Below are 22,293 nucleotides of genomic sequence, written 5' to 3' on the forward strand. Positions count from 1 at the left end.
CTCCTCCTTGAATGCCTCCCACTGCTCTGACACCGATTTACCTTCAAGTTTCTGACTCCAGTCCACTTTGGTTAAATCACCTCTCAGCTTAGTAAAATTAGCTTTTCCCCAATTGAGAACGTTTATTCCTGGTCTATCCTTGTCCTTTTCCATAACTACCCTAAATCTAACTGAATTATGATCACTACCACCAATATGCTCTCACACTGATACCCTTTCCACCTGCCCAGCTTCATTCCCTAAAACTAGGTCCAGAACCGCCCCCTCTCTTGTTGGGCTTGCTACGTACTGGCTAAAAAAGTTCTCCTGAATGCATTTTAGGAATTCTGCTCCCTCTATACCTTTCACACTAATTTTATCCCAGTTAATATTAGGGAAGTTGAAATCCCCTACTATTACTGCCCTATTTTTGCACGTCTCAGAAATTTGCCTACATATTTGCTCTTCTATCTCCCTCTGACGGTCTGTAGTACACTCCCAGCAGTGTGATTGCCCCTTTTTTGTTTTTCAGTTCAATCCATATGGCCTCATTTGATGATGCTTCTAAGATATCCTCCCTCCTCACAGCTGTAATTGATTCTTTAATCAATATTTTGACCACCCCCCCTCCTTTTTTATCCCCCTCTCTATCTCGTCTGAAAATCCTGTATCCAGGAATGTTGAGCTGCCATTCCTGCCCTTCTTTCAGCCATGTCTCAGTAATAGCTATAATATCATACTCCCACGTGTCTATCTGTGCCCTCAGCTCATCTGCTTTATTCCCTAGACTCCTTGCGTTGAAGTATATACAATTTAGCACTGCCAAACCCCTTTGTTGTCTATTTTCTAGCCTGTTTCCTCTGCCTTCCAAACTCGCTTACTAATTTTCTGCCTTCCATTTCCAGCTTTGCTTCTCTCCCTTCTGAATCCACTCTCAGGTTCCCATCCCCCTGCCAAGCTAGTTTAAACCCTCCCCTACAGCACTAGCAAACCCCGCCGTGAGGATATTGCTTCCGGTCCTGTTGAGGTGCAACCCGTCCGGCTTGTACAGGTTCCACCTCCCCCAAAAACGGTCCCAATGCCTCAGGAATCTAAAGCCCTCCCTCCTGCACCATCTCTCCAGCCACACATTCATCTGCTCTGTCCTCCTGTTTCTGTACTCACGAGCACATGGCACCGGGAGTAATCCGGAGATTACCATCTTTGAGGTCCTGCTTTTTAATCTCTTTCCTAGCTCCCTAAAATCTGCCTGCAGGACCACGACCTCTGGCTGTTCACCCTCCCCCCTCAGAATGTCCTGCAGCCGTTCAGTGACATCCTTGACCCTGGCACCAGGGAGGCAACATACCATCCTGGAGTCACGTCTGCGGCCGCAGAAACACCTGTCTGCTCCCCTAACTATCGAATCCCCCACCACTATTGCTCTTCCTCTCTTCTTCCTGCCTGCCTGTGCAGCTGAGCCACCCATGGTGCCGCAGACTTGGCTCTGGCTGCACTCCCCAGAGGAACCATCGCCCTCACCAGTATCCAGAACTGAATACTGGTTAGCGAGCGAGATGTACTCAGGGGACTCCTGCACTACCTGCCTGGCGGTCACCCATTCCCTCTCTGCCTGCACACTCTTAAGCTGCGGGGTGACCACCTCCAGAAGTGTGCTAGCCACGTAACTCTCAGCCTCGCGGATGCACTGCAGTGACTGCAGTCGCCACTCAAGCTCTGAAACCCGGAGCTCGAACCGTTGTAGCTGGCGACACGTTCCGCACACGTGGTTGTCCAGGACACGAGAAGCGTCCAGAACTTCCCAGATGTTAACTCCTGCTTTCTCCACATGTGCTGACTGTCCTGCTGAGTGTCTGCAGCATTTTTTGTTTCTGTTATTTCTGTAATTCTTCCTCGTTTGTTGCTGAAACTATTTTAAATCTGAAAGTAAAATCAACAATTCTGGAAGTTTTTGGATAGGTGATTTATGAAAAACACTGAAGTTTGGACACAAGTATTAACTTCTATCTATACAAAATCATATTCCACAATTGGAAAAGATGATTTTATCACAGTGAATTATGTTGCTGTGCAGTTTGGTTCCAGTGTGAAATCCAATTTACTGATTGTTGTGCAGGGAGTTTACAATGTTCTGTTTTCGACACACTCCAAACAAATTCACAGAGGAAAATTCCTCCTGTAGTTAGAATGTGATGTCACCTCCACAAAATATGAAAAACATTCATGGAACTAATTGTCACAACAGGTAGAAAAAGAAATACCCAACATCCTTTTATTTTTGTTCATTTTTTTCTGCCTTTTACATAGAAATACACAGAAGTTGCAACGTGGAATCAGGTCATTCGACCCAACCAGTTTGTGTCAACGTTAACCCTCCACATGAGCAAATCGTCCTAATCACATTTACACGCCCGGTTTCCATATCCCTTCACCCCTTTTTCCTTAATGCACCTATCCAATCTAATCTTGAATGTTGGCATAGTTTCTGCCTTAACCATTAACCCTGGAAGTGAATTCCACAGCCTCTCAATTCTCTGTGAAGAAGTTTCTCTGTCCCTCCGTTCTAAATCTCTTAAATTTAATGGGAACTATGGGCCCTTGTTCTAGACCCCTCAACTATTGGAAATAACCTGCTTCTATCTACCCTCTCTTATCCTTTCATTGTTTAAAAAAATTCTATTATATTGCACTTTTCACCCCTCCAACAACAACTCGCATTTATACAGCGCCTTTAACGTAGTAAAATGTCCCAAGGCGCTTGACAGCAACGATTACCAAACAAAATTTGACACCGAGCCACATGATAATAATAATAATTCAACTTTATTGTCATTGTACAATGCACAAGTACATGAACAACAAAATGTGATCTTGCAAGCTCCCATGAGTCCAGTACAAATAACATTAACATTAAACGTAAATAGCACCGTCCTGGGAGAAGCAAAGCCGCTGCGTCTGTGCGCGCCGCCATTCCATTTCCACCATTCCTCCTGTCCGACAATCTTCAGCCCAACGCCCGGGCCTGCTCACCAGCCGCCCCTCCCGGGGCTCCTTCCGTGACCTTCTGCACCTGGTCTTCCCTGGTGGTCACCCCTCCAGGTACTAACCAGGCCTGGCTCTGCTTAGTTTCCAAGCCTTGCCAGTGACCCTGTCCCTAGTCCCAGGAACAGGAGATATTAGGACAGGGTTGGGCAAAGAGGTAGGTTTTTAACGAGTGTTTTAAAGGAGGAGAGGTGGAGAGGTTTAGGGAGGTAATTCTCCTGTGCTGAAGGCACTGTTTTTTTGCTGGCGTATAGTTTCACAAAGGCTGGCAGCCTTGTGTACTTTACCTCCCAAGTCCACGACCTCTACCACCTAGAAGGACAAGGGCAGCAGGCACCTAGGAGCACCCCTACCTCCCCTCCAAATCTCACACACTCCTGACTTGGAAGTAGAATCGCTCTTTCTTCATGGTCGCTGGGTCAAAATCCTGAAACTCCCTCCCTAACAGTACTGTGGGAGCACCTTCACCACACAGACTGCAGCGGTTCAAGGCGGCGGCTCACCACCATCTTCTCAAGGGCAATTAGGGATGGGCAATAAATGCCTTGCCGGCGACGCCTACATCCCATGAATGAATAAAAAAGTGCCCATTCTTCATATGAGTGTATCCACAAGGTATGCCACCACAAAGAACATCACAGCCAAACCCAATCCTGTCCTCACAACATCTGCACATACTCACACTTTCCAGCGAAGGTGGCTTCACTGTGTTGAGCTCAGTAAACCATCTAAGATAGTTACCTCAATTATGTCCACATATTGTTTAAACAAAAACTGTTTAAAGACAAATAAAGAATTAAGAAAATAAATTAGAATTTTTTGTAATAAAAACAGAAACTACTGGCATAAGAACATAAGAGCCGGAGTAAGCCATTTGGCCCTTCAAGCCTGCTCCGCCATTCAATAAGATCATGGCTGATTTTCTACCTCAACTCTACCTTCCCACAATATCCCCATATCCCTTGAACCCCTTAATATCCAAACATCTATCTATCTATCTATATTTGTCTTGAATATACTCAATGACTGAGCATCCACAGCCCTCTGGGGGAGAGAATTCCAAAGATTCACCGCCCTCTGAGTGAAGAAATTCCTCCTCATCTCAGTCCTAAATGGCTGACCCCTTATCCTGAGACTGTGACCCCTGGTTCTAGACTCTCCAGCCAGGGGGAAACAGCCTCTCAGCATCTACCCTATCAAGCCCTGTAAGAATTTTGTATGTTTCAATGAGATCACCTCTCATTCTTCTAAATTCTAGGGAATATAGGCCTTATCTCCTCAAAGGACAATCCCCCCCATCCCAGGAATCAGTCTGGTGAACCTTTGTTGCACTCCCTCTAAGGCAAGTATATCCTTCCTTAGGTAAGGCGACCAAAACTGTACACAATACTCCAGGTGTGGTCTCACCAGGGCCCTATATAATTGCAGTAAGATTTCTTTACTCTTATACTCTAATCTTTTTGTAATAAAAGATAACATACCATTTGCTTTCCAAATTGCTTGCTGTACCTGCATGTTAACTTTCAGTGATTTGTGTACAAGGACACCCAGCTCCCTCTGAATACCAACATTTCCAAATCGCTCACCATTTAAAAATATTTTGCTTTTCTATATTTCCTACCAAAGTGGATAACTTCACATTTCTCCACATTATATTCCATCTGCTATGTTCTTGCCCACTCATGTAGCCTGTCTATATCCCTTTGCATCCTCCTCACAACTTACTTTCCCACCTAGCTTTGTATCATCAGCAAACTTGGGCACATTACACTCTGTCCCCTCATCTAAGTCATTGATATAGATTGTAAATAGCGGAAGCCTGAGCACTGATCCTTGCGGTACCCCACTAGTTACAGCCTGCCAACCTGAAAAATGACCCGTTTATTTCTACTCTGCTTTCTGTCCATTAACCAATCCTCAATCCATGCTAGTATATTACCCCCAATCCCATGGGCCCTAATTTTGCATAATAACCTCTTGTGTGGCACCTTATCGAATGCTTTCTTAAAATCCAAACACACTACATCCACTGGTTCCCCCTCATCTACCCTGCGAGTTACAACCTCAAAAAATTCTATTAGATTTGTTAAACACAATTTCCCTTTCATAAATCCGTGTTGACTCTGCCCAATCCTATTATTATTTTCTAAGTGACCGGTTACCACATCTCTAATAATAGATTCTCGCATTTTCCCTACTACTGATGTCAGGCTAACTGGTCTAAAATTCCCTATTTTCTCTCTCCCTCCTTTCTGGAATAGCAGGGTTACATTTACTACCTTCCAATCCATGGGGTCCATTCTAGGATCTAGGGAATTCTGGAAGATCAAAACCAATGCATCTACTATCTCTGTAGCCACCTCTTTTAAAACCCTATGATGTAGGCCATCAGGTCCAGGGGATTTGTCAGCTTTTAGTCCCATTAATTTCTCTAGTACTATTTCTTTACTAATACTAATTTCTTTAAGTTCTTCATTCTCATTAGACCTTTGGTTCCACTATTTCCAGAATGTTTTTGTGTCGTCTTCTGTGAAGACAGATACAAAGTATTTGTTTAATGTCGCTGCCATTTCCTTATTCCCCATTATAATTTCACCTGTCTCAGCCTCTAAGGGACCCACATTTACTTTCACTAATCTCTTCCTTTTTATGTACCTATAGAATGTTTTACAATCTGTTTTTATGTCTCTCACTAGTTTACTCTCATATTCTATTTTCTCTATCAATTTCTTAGTCCTCCTTTGCTGAATTCTAAAATCCTCAGGCTTCCTACTCTTTTTGGCAACATTATAAGCCTCTTCCTTTAATCAAATACTATCTTTAACTTCTCTTGTTAGCCACAGTGGGACCATTTTTCCCCATGGGGTTTTCATTCCTTCAGGGAATGTATTTTTGTTGTGAATTATGAATTGTTTCTTTGAATGTTTGCTTATCTACCATCATATCTTTTAATCTAGTTTCCCAACCTACCTTAGCCAACTCGCCTTTCATACCTACGTAGTTTGCTTTGTTCAGATTCAAGACCCTAGTTTCTTAACTAAATCACTCTCAAACTCAACATAAAATTCTATAATATTATGATCACTGCTCCCCAGAGGCTCCTTTACTACAAGATTATTAATTAACCCTGTTTCATTGCACAATGCGAGATCTAAAATAGCCTGTTCCCTTCTTGGTTCCTCACCACATTGATCTAGAAAACTCTTGCATACATTCCATGAACTCGTCCTCTGCGCTATTACTGCAAATTTGGTTTGCCCAGCCTATATGTAGATTAAAGTCCCCCATGATTACTGTATTACCCTTGTTATATGCACCTCTAATTTCCTGATTTATACTGTGCCCGACATGACAACTACTGTTTGGGGGCCTGCGACAGGTGGTGAGAGAACCAACACGAGGGAAAAACCTTTGACCTTGTCCTCACCAATCTACCTGTCGCAGATGCATCTGTCCATGACATCATTGGTGGCAGTGACCACCGCACACTCATTGTGGAGATGAAGTCCCGTCTTCACACCGAAGACATCCTCCATCGTGTTGTGTGGCACTACCACCGTGCTAAATGGGATAGATTCAGAACAGATCTAGCAGCTCAAAACTGGGCATCCGAGGCACTGTGATGCCATCAGCAGCAGCAGCAGAATTGTATTCCACCACAATCTGTAACCTCATGGCCCGGTATATCCCTCTCTACCCTTACCATCAAGCCAGGTGACCAACCCTGGTTCAATAAGGAGGGTAGAAGAGCATGCCAGGAGCAGCACCAGGCATACCTAAAAATGAGGTGCCAACCTGGGGAAGCTGCAACACAGGACAACATGCATGCTATAGACAGGGCTAAGCGATCCCACAATCAACAGATCAGATCAAAGCTCTGCAGTCCTGTCACATCCAGTCGTGAATGGTGGTGGACCATTAAACAACTAACGGGAGGAGGAGGTTCCATGAATATCCCCATCCTCAATGGTGGTGGAGCCCAGCACGTGAGTGCAAAAGACAAGGCTGTAGCGTTTGCAACCATCTTCAGCCAGAAGTGCCGAGTGGATGATCCATATCGGCTTACTCCCAAGATCCCCATCATCACAGATGCCAGACTACAGCCAATTCGATTCACTCCACGTGATATCAAGAAACGGCAAAGGCTATGGGCCCCGACAACATCTCGGTTGTTGTGTTGAAGACTTGTGCTCCAGAACTAGCCCTGGCTCTAGACAAGCTGTTCCAATACAGCTACAACACTGGCATCTATCCAACAATGTAGAAAACTGCCCAGATATGTCCTGCCCACACAAAGGACAAATCCAATCTGGCCAATTACCGCCCCATCAGTCTACTATCAATCATCAGCAAAGTGATGGAAGGTGTCGTCGACAGTGCTATCAAGCAGCACTTACTCACTAATAAGCTGTTCACTGATGCCCAGTTTGGGTTGCGCCAGGACCACTCGGCTCCCGCCCTCATTACAGCCTTGGTCCAAACACGGACAAAGGAGCTGAATTCCAGAGATGAGTGACTGCCCTTGACATCAAGGCAGCATTTGACCGAGTGTGGCATCAAGGAGCCCTAGTAAAACTGAAGTCAATGGGAATCAGGGGGAAATCTCTCCACTGGCTGGAGTCATACCTAGCACAAAGGAAGATAGTTGTGGTGGTTGAAGGTCAATCATCACAGCCCCAGGACATCGCTGCAGGAGTTCCTCAGGGCAGTGTCCTAGGCCCAACCATCTTCAGCTACTTCATGAATGACCTTCATCATAAGGTCAGAAATGGGAATGTTCGCTGATGACTGCACAGTGTTCAGTGCCATTCGCAACTCCTCACTTAATGAAGCAGTCCATGGCCGCATGCAATAAGACCTGGACGATATTCAGGCTTGGGTTGATAAATGGCAGGTAACATTCGCGCCACACAAGTACCAGGCAATGACTATCTCCAACAAGCGAGAGTCTAACCACTGCCCCATGACATTCAACGGCATTACCATTGCTGAATCCCCCACCATCAACATCCTGGGGGTCACCAGAAACTTAACTGGACCAGCCACATAAATACTGTGGCAACAAGAGGTCAGAGGCTAGGTATTCTGCGGCGAGTGTCTCACCTCCCAATTCCCCAAAGCCTTTCCACCATCTACAAGGCACAAGTCAGGAGTGTGATGGAATACTCTCCACTTGCCTGGATGAGTGCAGCTCCAACAACACTCAAGAAGCTCGACACCATCCAGGACAAAGCAGCCTGCTTGATTGGCACCCCATCCACCACCTCAAACATTCACTCCCTCCACCACCGGCGTACCGTGTCTGCAGTGTGCACAATCTACAAGATGCACTGCAGCAACTCGCCAAGGCTTCTTCGGCAGCACCTCCCAAACCCGCAACCTCTTCCACATAGAAGGACAAGGGCAGCAGACGCATGGGAACACCACCACCTCCAAGTTCCCCTCCAAGTTTCACACCATCCTGACTTAGAAATATATCGGCCGTTCCTTCAGCGTCGCTGGGTCAAAATCCTGGAACTTCCTCCCTCATAGCACTGTGGGAGCACCTTCACTGCACGGACTGCAGCGGCTCCACCACCTTCTCAAGGGCAACTAGGGATGGGCAATAAATGCTGGCCTTGCCAGCGACGCCCACATCCCATGAATGAATAAAAAAAATAAATTCACCAGGACACTGATCCCAGCCCGGTTTAAGTAGAGCCCGTCCCAACAGAACAGCTCCCTCTTTCCCCAGTACTGGTGCCAGTGCCTCATGAATTGAACACCACTCTTTCAGCCGTGCCTTGAACCTTCTAATCTGCTTGTCCCTATGCCAATTTGCACATGGCTCAGGTTAACAGTCCAGAGATTATTCTGTAAGGTTCTGCATTTTTATTTCGACCAAACTCTTCAAACCAGCCTCTGACAAAGATGCGTGAATGCTTCCAGCCAAAAGGTTCACCTTTCTTTTCACTTTCAGAGGCCGATAGACCTGCTATGTATTTCCAGAGAGATTCTATTTTTTATTTCAGATAGCACTGCTTATTTTAACTCAAGAATTCTTTGCAACAATTTAATTTTTTTTAAAGGGGCATTGACAATATTGGTCTTTTAGGCTTTGCCTTATATAGATTGGCATTTCTGGTTACAGCTTTAATTATTTGAAAATAGGAAGTCATTCCTGCCTTTCCAGGAATATTAGAAATGAATATCCCTCTCTATAAGGCTGCATTAAATAGCTATACAAAAAGTATCGAAGAAAAAGAAAGCTTAATATGGTTTCCTGATTAAAGAGAGCCACAAGGAACACACTGTATTCAAAGTTTATGGGATATCAAAGTCCATATAGTGAGCAGGAAATTACTTCTCAATTTCTGCAGATATACATTTTATTTTCCAGCAACCAGACCAGTTTTACAAAGCACATCACCAAATACAGTTTAAATACAACAGATCAAGAATTCATCCAGTTTCCACACATAAGGAATAGCCACTTGGCCAAAGTACTGCAGACAAACCAGTACCCATGGAATCATACTTCACTAAGTGGGGTGGGGGAGAAATAAGAGGACACAGTTAAAACTCCAATACTATGAAGGTGTGTAGGACCTTCCTTCACCTCCATCTTCTATTACCCTTCATAACTCAATCCCTCTAAAAATCAGGGATCATCCCGTGGCTCATCTCTGAACCAGTATTTGAACATTTCCTTGTTACTTGTGGACCAGAACTGGACACCGTATTCAAGGTATAGTCTGATGAGCACAGAGTTTGATCATGCCTTCCTGACTTGTACACCACTGTTTTGGTTACGCAGTTCAGCATTTTATTTCTTTTGGTGATGTCTCTCTGCAGCGATTAGACATATTGAGCAATAAGTCCGAGACCCTCGGATCTCTCTCCACTTCATCAACGATTGATACTATTCATTTGAGTACAGATATCACCCACTTTGCCATTCCTACGTGCAGTATTTTACCCATATTGAATGTCATCTGCTATCATCACATCCACTGACGCATTTTATTTTTGCCCAAGCTGAGATTCCGAATTTAGCAGCATTTGTAAATTTGACCACTTTGCTTAAATACTTCTAATATTTTGCATACGAACATACAAAAACCAGGCAAGAAAAGACCGACTGGTCAACTGGCCAATGCCACTGTGGCAGGCAACTGCAAGCATTTAAAACTATGCACCAGAGCAAAGTGCAGAATGTAAGTAGCCCAGTGTGATTTGCATTGGTCAGCTGGAAGAGGCCATCCTGGCCGACAGTTGTGGGGAAATCAATAGCACAATCCGGTCACCTGGTATCTAGCCCGAAGTGTGGGGTGGGGAAATAAAGGTTGACACGGACACAGACAGTGCAAAAGACATGTGCAAGGTGCAAAGAAAGAGACACAAAAACCAAAATACATACTATGGGTTTTATTTCACAGATAATTTATAAAAAGTGTTCGTTCATCATTAATACCAAGTGCCACAGCTTTTCAAATACATCACAACTAGTCAGCTACAGGAGACACAACTCGGGACTGCAAACACTTCTCCAATCACAAAATAACTTGTGTACTCAGAAGGTCCACTTTAAAAAAGGCGCACACAGACAAATACACATTTTTATAAAATTAACCTATGAAGCATTGAATTGTTTTCCAGAGCAACATAAAATAAAAACACTTCATACAAGGTTGCTCATCTTTTTACTGCACGGTAACAGTTTCTAAAATACCATTTTATTTTCCATGTATAGTATCCAATAGACAACTATTCTGATTGGCTACTGCATGGCCATCACCGGACTTCCATTAGGACTAATGCAACGGCCAAATTCTGCTTTTCCATCTATCACATCTAAAGTTACTTTGCTAAAAATTTGGTTTTGATATTAAATTTCAAGTGTAGTTTGAGAGATTTACTCCCCTGTGTAACCAAATAATGGATTACACTGAATATATTCTATTATGAATGATCTGAACACAGCAATAAAATCAAAAACAAGTATTAGATAGCTGCTCCCTGGATAGAAGATGGCCCTCTCCCCCATGGCAGGATAAGCCATGCAATGTGATCAAGGTGAGATTCCTGCTCTGAGCAGTTAGCCAATCTCAGCCAGGGCAGCAATTAGACAGGTATAATTGGCCTTAGCATCCTCAGGCTATGGAGGGGTAAAACATCAGGGCTTCTGCTCCTGACTGCTTCCCAGCAGTGACCCCAACTGGAAAGCACATATGCATTAAGCGAGATGATCAAGCTTGGCTGTAATGCCCTCAACAGTCCAATGATCAAATGTAGAATGGCAATTTGGTACCAGAGGGCAACTAGCTGCTACTACTTTTCTTGAGAGACAGAAACACAAATTCTCATGAGGATATGCCCAGGTGATTTTGTTTAGTCCTCTCAAAGACAGGGGATGCAGGGCTGGGAATGGAAATTTCTCCACTCTCTCCTCCCCCCACACCCCCCCCCCCCACCCAATTTATTACGCAGAGTCCTTAGCACTTAGGCTTGTTTGTCAACACCAATTATCACCATCATAGCTTTCTGTACATAACCAGGTGATTCTTTTTCTCTTTTCTGACTATTGGACAGATTTTATTTGAGGGCCCTCAAGATAGTTTTTTTAAACTCTAGGCCATACTTCAATTTCAGGAAGGTGAGGGTGTACAGGAGAAAGATGAAAACAAACATGATATTTCCAGGTACCAACTTTCTGTCTGTGGCCTACCAGCCCAGTACTAAGTCAGGCTAGAGGTTTCAATTCACCATTTCCAGAAACAAGCTATGCCAGGCCACACAGAGAGCCACACTGAAACATCCAAAGAGACTGCAACACCAGATACAGGTTGCAAACCAAATAAGTCTTTTTTTTTTTAAGTTTTAAAATATAAAGAGGTATGTCGTTAACACATCTTTGCACAGTTCAAGTTCCCAGCAGGTCACCTGTAGAAATGGGATCCCGGGGGGGGGGGGGGGGGGGGGGGGGAGGAATTGGTCGAGGAAAGTAAATAAAAACATGTTAGAGGCCCTGGGTGTGTAAAGGGAATGTCACAAGCTGAACCTAACTCACTGCAAACTTTGGGGTACAAGCCTGTAATTTAAGCCCTCCAAAAAGTATTTAAATAGTTTCAAAAAGTGTAGGACATATTATACTCTGATTAAAACCACAAGATCAGGCAAAAACTAGCCTTTACTTTGCTGGAAAAAAATTCTCCTCAATATACAGAATTCTGGAGGCCAAGGGTTTAGTCACTTCAGGTCTCTGTGGAATCCATGGAGAAAGTGGTAGCTCCTTGGATAGATGTAGTGACATTCCTCAGGTACAGTCCCAAACAGAATAGAAACAGATTTTTCCTTCATGTTGTCTAAACACTGAAGTCCTCTTAACCCCCTCTCAAAAAAAGTTAAATAAATAACCTCATTTTCACCCTCCTGGAACAAATTTGAGCAAGAACACACCCTATATGCAGTGTGCGGAAAAATGATATACATTCAAGACTTGTACACTAAATTTCACTACAGTTTAGAAGGGACACGACACAAGGGGCTTTGATAAAGCTTAGTTCAGATCCAGCAAACTGCCCAGGAGTGAGTCAACACGACGAACTCAGCTCCAAGTCCCAACAGAGGCTAAATTGCATTCCGCACTTGTAAAGGGTTTCCTAAACTTTAGTTGGGACACTGGGGAAGAGAATTCACTAATTTGTGGATGAAACAAAAAAAACCTACCAAATGGCAAGACTTTATATTAAAAAAATACACACACACAAATTCTAACTAGAATTTATAGGTTCACAGCATTTCCCCCCCCCCCCAAAGCCAGGATTTGAAGCACCATATTCTAGATATGTTGCCGTCGGCAATTAGTCTGCTCATTCTTGGTTGCTTTGGGTCAAATTTAAGGGGGGGGGGGGGGGCAGGGGAGGAAGGGCAACCCCCATTTGCAGTCACTTAAAAATGTCCTACATTAGGTGCAGTTACCAAAGTACCGCTGCCTAGTTTGGTCAGTCCCATTACTGAAGCAGAGCCAAATGAATATAATATTCTCCGATTAACTTTAGAAAAAAAGTGTACAAGTTATATCCGGGCTTTCAAAGATATCTTTCAGTCATACATATTTTTGGAATCCTGTACTAACTCAGCCTTCATTCTGGCTTTTTGAGGCCTGCAATCATACACGCAATACCTATCCATATGATGTCGCTGGGTTATTTCTGCAGTTTACATGAACAAAGAGGATCACACACAGGCTCATGTAATCAGGTATTTGTACACAGCGTCTCAACTGAGATGGCTTCCTGCTTACTTCACTTGCAGGATTTTAAAAGCAGGAATAGACACAGGATCAATTTATTTATTTATTTATTTTTTAAAAAAAGGCCCAATCTTTTTGTTCCCTCCCATGGATGCACTTTGCTCCGATTTTGGCCATTCTCACACAAGACTCTGTTCAGAGGTCATTTGACTTCAGTTTAACAATTCAATTTAAGGCAAATCCAAAAAGGTAGGATTTAGGTTAAAGTGATTAAATGTTGGCATAGGTTCAACATAAAACAAAAAAAAGTGAATGCAACTGCCTTGTCCTGTAGCGGTTTCAAATTCAATTAATCTCGGCCCCGGCCTGGTCGCTTATAAAGAAACCACACATCACGCGATTGACTCATTTTCACGTTCGATGGATCACTCCACGTCTTGTCACTTCACTTAGGTTTTGCATAAAGAGTTTTTGACCATGCCTGAATATAGACAGTTTGTGCAGCAAATCAGTCATTTTGATTGCTTTAGTGGATATTAAGCCATGTAGTACATACACTAAAATCTAGTTGTTTTAAGTTTGACGTTCAGCTCTGCTCCGACAGAGAAACCTCACAGGTTTTCCCCTTCAAAACGATCACAGAAAAACACTTTTGTATTCTACACTCGACCACAGTGTAACAGCATCTACTACAATAGAAATATTGTCCATTACTATTTTCTGTTTAAAACAAAAAAAGGGAAAAAAACACAAACATATTAAATCGGGTACTAGAGCGGAACTCAAACCACTGCAGGCAAGGTGAAATGGCGCCACAAACGTCAGCTTTCTCACGTGGCAGCAGGAACCTGGAATGGACAACAGAATTGTACTTCCTGCCTTTAGTCTTTTAATCTTGGAAGAATAAATACAAAGATTGTGATTAATGTTTTGTGAGCTGCAAGCTCTCATTCTTTAAGCCAGTTCATGAGCTGCATAAAAGCTGTTGGTCACAGTCCGTAATGCAATTCGGCATTAAGCCTCTGTCCACGTAGAAGTCTGTTTGCTGAAGATATTCTAGAGGGCAAGGCCAAGTCTTGCTTTCTTCTCATATGAACTTCATTCAGACAATAAAAGGAACAAAATGGGTTTTTGTTTTAAAAGATTTCCTCCACACCGTGAGCAAAGATCATCACCAAACCAGGCTCCATGATCATGTCCTCTCCCATGTGTTGGTTCTCACACGCCATCACCACCACTGCCTGCTTCCCTGGGATTCGTTTAGCTACATAGTTCTCGTAGTACCTGCGGTTCATTTGACGAGTCTCTAAGGTGGCCAGCCCCTGAGGCCAGTTCCTCTCGTGTGCGTTTTCGATGAGGTCATTGACTATGGACATTGGGCAACCACTGTCTATGAGAGACCGCTTAATGACTGCTTGCAGAACTGCATCAGGGGTGGAGATCATCCCACCCCATCGGGTTACTCTAGCAGGTTGCAATGAATTGACCCACCTACAACACAGAAGATACCATTCACGTAACGAGTGCATTTTATTTAACAAAAAACAAACAAAAGCCATTGTCAACTAAAGGCCTAAAATTCAGATGAATAGAACACAAACTTTCTTTCCTCCTTGCACCCGCACATTGTCATCCAGCTCAGAGGGCTGCACCGTGACCGCATCCCGCCCCAGCTAGGAGGGCTGCAAGACAGGGTGCTGCCAACACGACAAAACCTTAAAACCTGCCTGGGAGGTAAACAAGTTGGAGTGACCGACAATCCTTGGACATGAAGATCACATTTTTCAAATTAATAGGCATTCAAAAATGTATTTTCTTAGCTCACTAGGTACATATAGAAAACCTACTGCTGTAGGTTTCAAGCGCCCTGGGACTGTTTGGGCCAAAGTACATATTTTTCCTGCAGTCACTTGACCTCGCAACTTTACTTAGGTTTTTCTAGTTTTGTTTTTAAAATATGAGGCCATGCACCCAGATAGACGGGAGCAGGAGAGAGAGAAAAAGAGCTTGCATTTATATAGCGCCTTTCACAACCTTAGGACGTCCCAAAGCACTTTACAGCCAATGAAGTACTTTTGAAGTCACTGTTGAAATGTAGGAAACGCAGCCGCCAATTTGCGCACAGCAAGCTCCCGCAAACAGCAATGCAATAGTGACCAGATAATCTGGGTTTTTTTTTTGTTTTTTTTTAATAAAGTAATGTAGTTGAGGGATAAATATTGGCCAGGACACTGGGGAGAATACCCCTGCTCTTCATCAAGTAGTGCCATGGGATCCGTTACGTCCACCCAAGGAGGCAGACGGGGCCTCGGTTTAACGCCTCATCCAAAAGACGGCACCTCCGACACGTTCTTTCCATTCCAGACTGTACGTGTCCTGTAGCTTACAGGGCAGGTAGTCTGCTTCCAGATCACTGACAAGAAAATGTACAAGTGCCGCCACGCACCCGCCACTCCAGTTTCTTTGATGGCACCTTCCCCACAGCAGCATGCCAGATACACCAGGAACTCTGCAGCACTGGTTTGCCCCCATTCGAATATTTTCACTTTTGCCTCGTTATTAACTAATTCCTCCTCGCTTTCTCCCCACCACCCCCCGCCCCAATCCCCCAGCAAAGGGTATTGGGACGCAGGGTAGCCACTTCCTTGGCCAAAAAAGTGACCTTGGAAACAAAGACTTTCTGGATTTTGAAACAGTTCAATTTTCGACTGTGGATTAATTGGCGGGGTCCACGTGCAAGTTTCTTTGTAAAATAAGGAGCCTCCACAAGATTGCCTCTAGTAACATTTTAAAACCGATTAAGTGACCAGTCAGCCCTCAATTAGGATTCAGGGTTTGTTACCCTTCATGATCAGCCATGATCTTACTGAATGGCGCAGCAGGCTCGAGGGCCCGTATGGCCTACTCCTGCTCCTATTTCTTATGTTCTTAACCCTCAAAACTACTGAATGGATGGTTTAGCTTTTAAATAGAGGAAAAGCATCAAAGTCATTCATACAGCTACACAGTTAGCTCTCGATCTAACTTCATATTCATGGGCAGCTGATATTCAAATATGGGTGTCATAAAAGGATCGAAAAAAAAGTTTCCAAAATGATCAGCCTGTCAACATTATAAAGATTGCTGCCGAATTAAAATATTAGAAAGAACTTGCAATTATACAGCGCCATTCACAACCTCAGGACGTCCCAAAGCACTCCACAGCCAATGAAGTACTTTTGAAGTGTAGTCACTGTCGTAATGTAGGAAACGCAGCAGCCAATTTGCGCACAGCAAGCTCCCACAGGCAGCAATGTGATAAATGACCTGATCATGTGTTTTAGTGATGTTGGTTGAGGAATAAATATTGGCCCCAGGACACCGGGGAGAACTCCCCTGCTCTTCTTCCAATAGTGAAATGGGATCTTTTACATCAGAGGGGGCAGACGGGGCCGTGGTTCAACATCTCATCCGAAAGACGGCACCTCCGACAGTGCCGCACTCCCTCAGTACTGCGCCAGGAGTGTCGGCCTAGATTTTATGCTCAAGTATCTGGAAATAGAAAAATTTGCATGTATATAGCGCCTTTTCACAGCCTTAGGACATCCCAAAGCACTTTACAGCCAATGAAGTACCTTTGAAGTGTAGTCACTGCAGTAATGTAGGAAAAATAGCAGCCAATTTGCGCACAGCAAGATTCCACACACAGCACTGCAATAATGGTCAGATAATCTGTTTTAGTGATCTTGATTTGAATGATAAATATTGGCCAGTACATCGGGGCGAACTCCCCCGTTCTTCTTCAAAATCGTACCATGGGATCTTTTGCGTCAACCCGAGGGGGCAGATGGCACTCCCTCAGTACTGCACTGGAGCGTCAGCTTAGATTTTGTTCTCCAGTCTCTGGAGTGGGGCTTGAACCCACAACCTTCTGACTGAGGCGAGGGTGCTGCCCACTGAGCGACAGCCGACACCCAAGATGCTATTAGGACGTTTAGTGAATGCTTTCTAGATGAACATAGTTACACGATGACAGACCATTATCATTGTACCAACTTGTCTCCACTTTGACTCTCACCTTGGTACTGGACTTAAAGAATAGAGCCCGTTTCAGTACCTGAATTCAGATAAAATTTCAGCACAAATGTTCTGCATTATAAAAAGGACGCAGCTACAGAACAAAGTATATTTATGGAATTAACTTGAAGACTGTAACCAGCTTACAAAGCGGGAACAGCTCATATTTCTCATACATCTCAGGAGTGGCTGGTTCCACAGCAGCAGAGATCTGGAAATAAGACAACTGTCCACAGAATGGTGCACGGCATGAGGAAAAAGGACAAGAAACTGAACGGAAACGGAAACGTACTCTAGGATCTCATTGTACTCAATGGTTTCCTCCAAATTCTGTAGGTTTGGGTTTGCACTGCGGATAGCCCTCATGTACGCTTTCAAAAGTTGAATGTCTCGTTTCTGCAAAGTAAGGAAAACACACACACACACAGTTCATCAATGATCGTCAATAATCTGCCTTTTCTCAGATGCTGACGGACCTGCTGGGTATTCCCAGCTTTTATTTTTAATTTTCTTTAGTGGACGTATTTTCATCAAGGGGAATGGCCGAAAACACTAAGGAACATTTCCTCTGTGTTCAGTGACAGAAGCAAGTACACAGTATTTACAGCACAGAAATAGGCCATTCGGTCCAACCAGTCTATGCTCACGTTCATGCTCCACACGAGCCTCCTCCCACCTTATTTCAGCTCACCCCATCAACATACCCCTCTATTCCTTTCTCCCTCATGTGCTTATCTAGCTTCCCCTTAGATGTATCTATGATATTTCCCTCCACCACTCCAACGAGTTCCACATTCCCACCACACTCTGGGTAAAGAATACATCTGGATCAAGTGTGTGGCACCCAGAAGTTCGCTGCCTGTCTGATTCCGCGTGAAGTGCTGCCACTAATTTTTTATTTTAATAAATCACAACACAGAAAAAGTTTCAATAGTCCTTTTTAAAAAAAAAAAAAAAAAAATCTCCAACATGATTTGCCCATCCCTCCAAAAGATGGTGACTTGCACTGGGGGCAGGTTGCACATAGACATCAGCAGCCCTCCAGCACTTTGTCCCAAGTGGCCATATTTATCTGTAAGCCTGGACAGCAAGCAACTTGACTGCCCTCAAGTCAATGTCCGTACACTCGCTTTGTCAAATAGCGTCAGTGGTAATGATCAGGAGCTGGTGCCCTTCGTTAGTCCAGGAGTGCCAAGGCAAATTATAGAACCCATAGCACCAGCCTGGTTGGAGTTTGAACCTGGGGACCCCCCCCAGGCCTGTATAACTCAGTACCACACAAGGCAGTGCGGTTCCACCTTTCAGAGGACACAATCTTCTTATCCTGTTGACAGGTGGTGTTAAACAAATGAGCTGCCCTTTTTTTTTAAATTCAAGATTTCAGGCAGTTTACTATATACAGTCTTCACCAGTTATAGCGGGCGCAGTTGTGCGAACAAGATGGCCAGCATAACACGGTAGCACTATAAGAATGTTGGATTCAATGAAAATGATTTTACTCTTTTAATAAGGTTAAGTGTACGCAAGAAAAATGGATAAATAAAAAAAGAGCAAGATTCTTTTCAGCTGAGATGGACGAGTCATCTTGTAATATGAGCTTGTTATGAGATTTAGTTAATGCACGTGGTTTATGGCTCCCTTACTAACGAGAAGCTGCAGAAAATACTCTCGCTTGAGCATGCCACTTGCTGCAAAGCGCACGTTGCTTTTAATGCTCCATTCTGCACACCACAGGTCATTTACGGCTCCCTCAGTAGGAGAGAAACCATATAAAACACACACATGCCACAACACATTACTCATTTGAACAGGTTTCTTGTATAATCCCCAATGATCCCTCCTCCGAGGGAACTCGCTCCAATTTGCTCTCGAGTCAAATTGCATCCCGACTGGGTTTGCTCTGCAGCTTTAGCGTTGATGTGACGTGCAATGGCCTCTCACGGATGCCACAGTTGCAGTGTAAATGCAACCTTAAATTGGACTCCTCTCAAAGCCAGACCTCATCTCCGCACTGTTAAGTGCGGGTGGGAATTACTATGAGCCCCACAGTTCTAGAGGCCGGCACTTGGTGATTTAACCTGTTAACGCACCTCAGTATAAGCATTAGAGAACTCCTCAACCAATCAACCATTTAAACAACCCAAACACCTCATTAAAGGCACTAAATGTTGGGATGATTATATTCAACACAAATAACATCATGCACAAATATATTTTTAAAAGCATGCAGCAATTTGTCATGTGCACTTCACTCATACAGTAATCACAGGTGAGCAAGCACAGTTGTTTCTGCCCAAAATAAAACGGAGCATTTAAGACACTATAACCGGCAACTCGGAAATAGACGTTGGTCATTAGCCATTGGTATTATCGCGTTTTGGCCAATTTTGGCAACTGCCCATTTTAAACGTGGACCGTACCTCAAAAGGAGGGATGCATTGCCATTTATAGTTAAATCTTCCTGGGAGGAGAGGAATGAATGAGGTTGGAGGGCCCAGAGGTGGGAAAAAGGAGGAAGACATTTACACGGTTAATGGGAGGTCAGTCACTGAGGTGCAATATACAGGTAGTCAATATGGAAAATCCAAACCTGTGCTACCCTCAGGGTGAAGCTTTGCTCTCTGCCACCTGCCAGCAAGCACCCACCTGCTCTGCCAGCTGATGTTTATGCTCCGCTGAAGTCTTCTCCAGCTCTGCGATTTTCCCCTGTTGCTGGAGTACCACCGTGCGAAGGTGTTTGATACAGTTGTGGTTTGGTAGTTCATCTTTGGGCATTTCTAATCTGAAAAGTGGAGAATTTTTTTTTTTTTTTTTATAAAAAAAGGTAAAATAGCAAAAACAACTGTTTTTAAGCTGGATTATATGGTACATTTTCCACTTGGCATCATTTGCCAGTTTAAATTAGCACAAAGAATGAAAGAACTTGCATTTATATAGCACCTTTCACATCCTCCAGATGCCCCAAAGCGGTGTAAATTACACAGAAGTGTAGTCACTCGTGTAGGCAAATACAACAGCCATTTTGTGCACAGCAAGATCACACAACCAGCAATGAGCTGAATGACCAGTTAGTCTGCTTTGGTGACGTTGGTCGAGAGATAAATGCTGGCCAGGACACCAGGAGAATGCCCCTGCTCTTCAAATAGTGCCATGGGATCTTATGTTTGAACAGACAGACTGCACCTCCAACAGTGCAGCACTCCCTCAGTACCGCACTGAAGGATCAGCCTAGATTATGTGCCAAAGTCCTGGAGAGAGGCTTGAACCCACGATCTTCTGGCTCAGAAGTGAGTGCTACCACCGAGCGAAGCTTAAAATGACAGGCAGGAATTAGGTGGGAGCGCATTAAGCATTCCTACCAAAACAGCACTGATCAGAACATATACCTGTAAATTCTTCATTTTTCCATCGCCTGAGGGGGTCAGAGAAGTAATTTTTCCCTCATTGGCCCTAGGATTTTTTTGCCTCTCCCAGGAGATTACATGGTTGCGGGTGGTAAAGGAGTGTTTAGCCATGATGGCCCGGCCATTGTGGTGATGGACCAGCTGGTCTTTTCCTGCCCATCCATTTTGTACATTCATAATCTGTAACTATCCTCCACTCACTGCATTTTGCTGGAGAAATAATCCCACCTTAAGTCTCTGCTGTCGTTTCAGTCATGAGTTCTGTTTAATGTGCGGAAATAGACAGTTTGCTGTGTAAATAAACTCCAACTCATTGGCCAAGTAATTCATTCCGTAAATTAAATCTTCAAGGGAGGCTTTTAAATGAGTTAGGTTAAATTGCTGCATCCATGCTTTTTCTTGTGCACAAGTTAAACTGTACATAGTGTCAACAGGAGTGAACAGCCAGTGTGTACTCATTCAGAACTATAGCTTTAATACAAGGCGAGCAAGCCCTGACCACTGCAGAGTCCTGGTCTCACCTACATGGACAAAGCCGATCAACTGATCAAATTATTTGCATTTGTTTCAGTGAATTCCAAGTTGAAACAGTCTAAAAAAAAAAAAAAAAATTAAAACATTTACTTAAATCCCAATCCTATTACAGTACTGTAGTTGCAAAGAACAATTCCTAATTTTAAAATCAGCTTAGCAAAAGGAAATACCCATGAGAGCTGAAAGGTCTCACTATGGCCAAAGCAGATCCAACCCAGCTTTCTTTTGAAGAGGTTGCAAGAATTGCACTCGGGATTTTACCCCCCCCGTCCTCCCTTTCATTTTGAAGTTGCACTCACTCTCTAAACTCCCAGGCACCACCCATCAAGAAGCCAACAGATTTGCAGTCCCCATTAATGAATGAGGGGTGCACAAGAACAGCAGAGGTTGACTCAAGTCATCCCCTTGGATGGCAGTCTCATTGCTGCAGAACATTTTCACCAACCAACACAGCCAAGATCAGCAGCTCACCCAGTTTTGTGCAGAAGGATAAATAAAAACAAAGGGAAAGGGAGTGCTTTCCATGGCAGTGCAGTAGTGCATAAATGGATTGCACTGTTAAATTACCCAGTGTTCATTTCCATTTAGAAGTGAGCTTACATACTCCCTATCCCTCAGGGTTTTAATTGATCTCCTTCCTGGTTCATGGTTCTCACGCCAAGAGGTCTGAATTAGGGTATTAAAATTGGCCTCTGGTCGACTGGGGGTTGTGAAGGGATGGAAAGAGGGCGAGTAGAGAAGGCCAGCATTCCTGCTCCCAATTGCCATTAATGACCCTTGCAGGGAGGTGTAAGCACGTGGACATCGAACAAGTACAGGATTGGGAACGGCTATGATGCTCCAACAGTTGAGCAGTCAGCTGACAGAAGTAACAGAGGGCTACCAGCATCCACACCCAGCTCGAGTTAGCACCAGAAGGGAGAAAGGCAAGTTCAATCACGACACAAAAGTGTTAAAGTGGACAATTTCCAATTCCCTCAAGGCTAGCCGACCAGTACCTTACCCAAGTGACCATTCTTCATGCGTGAGCCAGAGTATCCCAGC

At 44.0% G+C, this 22,293-nt stretch overlaps 1 protein-coding gene across 3 annotated transcripts in view; it reads right to left on the reverse strand.

Moving 5' to 3' along the window:
- Nucleotides 1-10,413: 10,413 nt before the first annotated feature.
- rnf41 (ring finger protein 41) overlaps nucleotides 10,414-22,293 on the reverse strand; it is a 31,698-nt gene continuing 19,818 nt past the window's right edge. For 2 of the 3 annotated variants that reach the window (XM_085972998.1, XM_085972997.1), the window contains 3 exons: nucleotides 19,958-20,093; nucleotides 17,604-17,707; nucleotides 10,414-14,746 (listed from right to left, as the gene is read on the reverse strand). In XM_085972998.1, coding sequence (XP_085829124.1) covers nucleotides 14,392-14,746; nucleotides 17,604-17,707; nucleotides 19,958-20,093 — 595 coding nt within the window. In that variant the 3' untranslated portion in view covers nucleotides 10,414-14,391. Of the gene's footprint in view, nucleotides 17,708-19,957; nucleotides 20,094-22,293 lie in introns of all 3 variants that reach the window. The other variant, XM_085972999.1, reaches the window with a different exon arrangement.

The sequence above is a fragment of the Somniosus microcephalus genome, chromosome 33 (assembly GCF_052327205.1).
Source record: "Somniosus microcephalus isolate GS21.2 chromosome 33, FLI_Smic_1.0, whole genome shotgun sequence".
Taxonomy (NCBI): domain Eukaryota; kingdom Metazoa; phylum Chordata; class Chondrichthyes; order Squaliformes; family Somniosidae; genus Somniosus; species Somniosus microcephalus.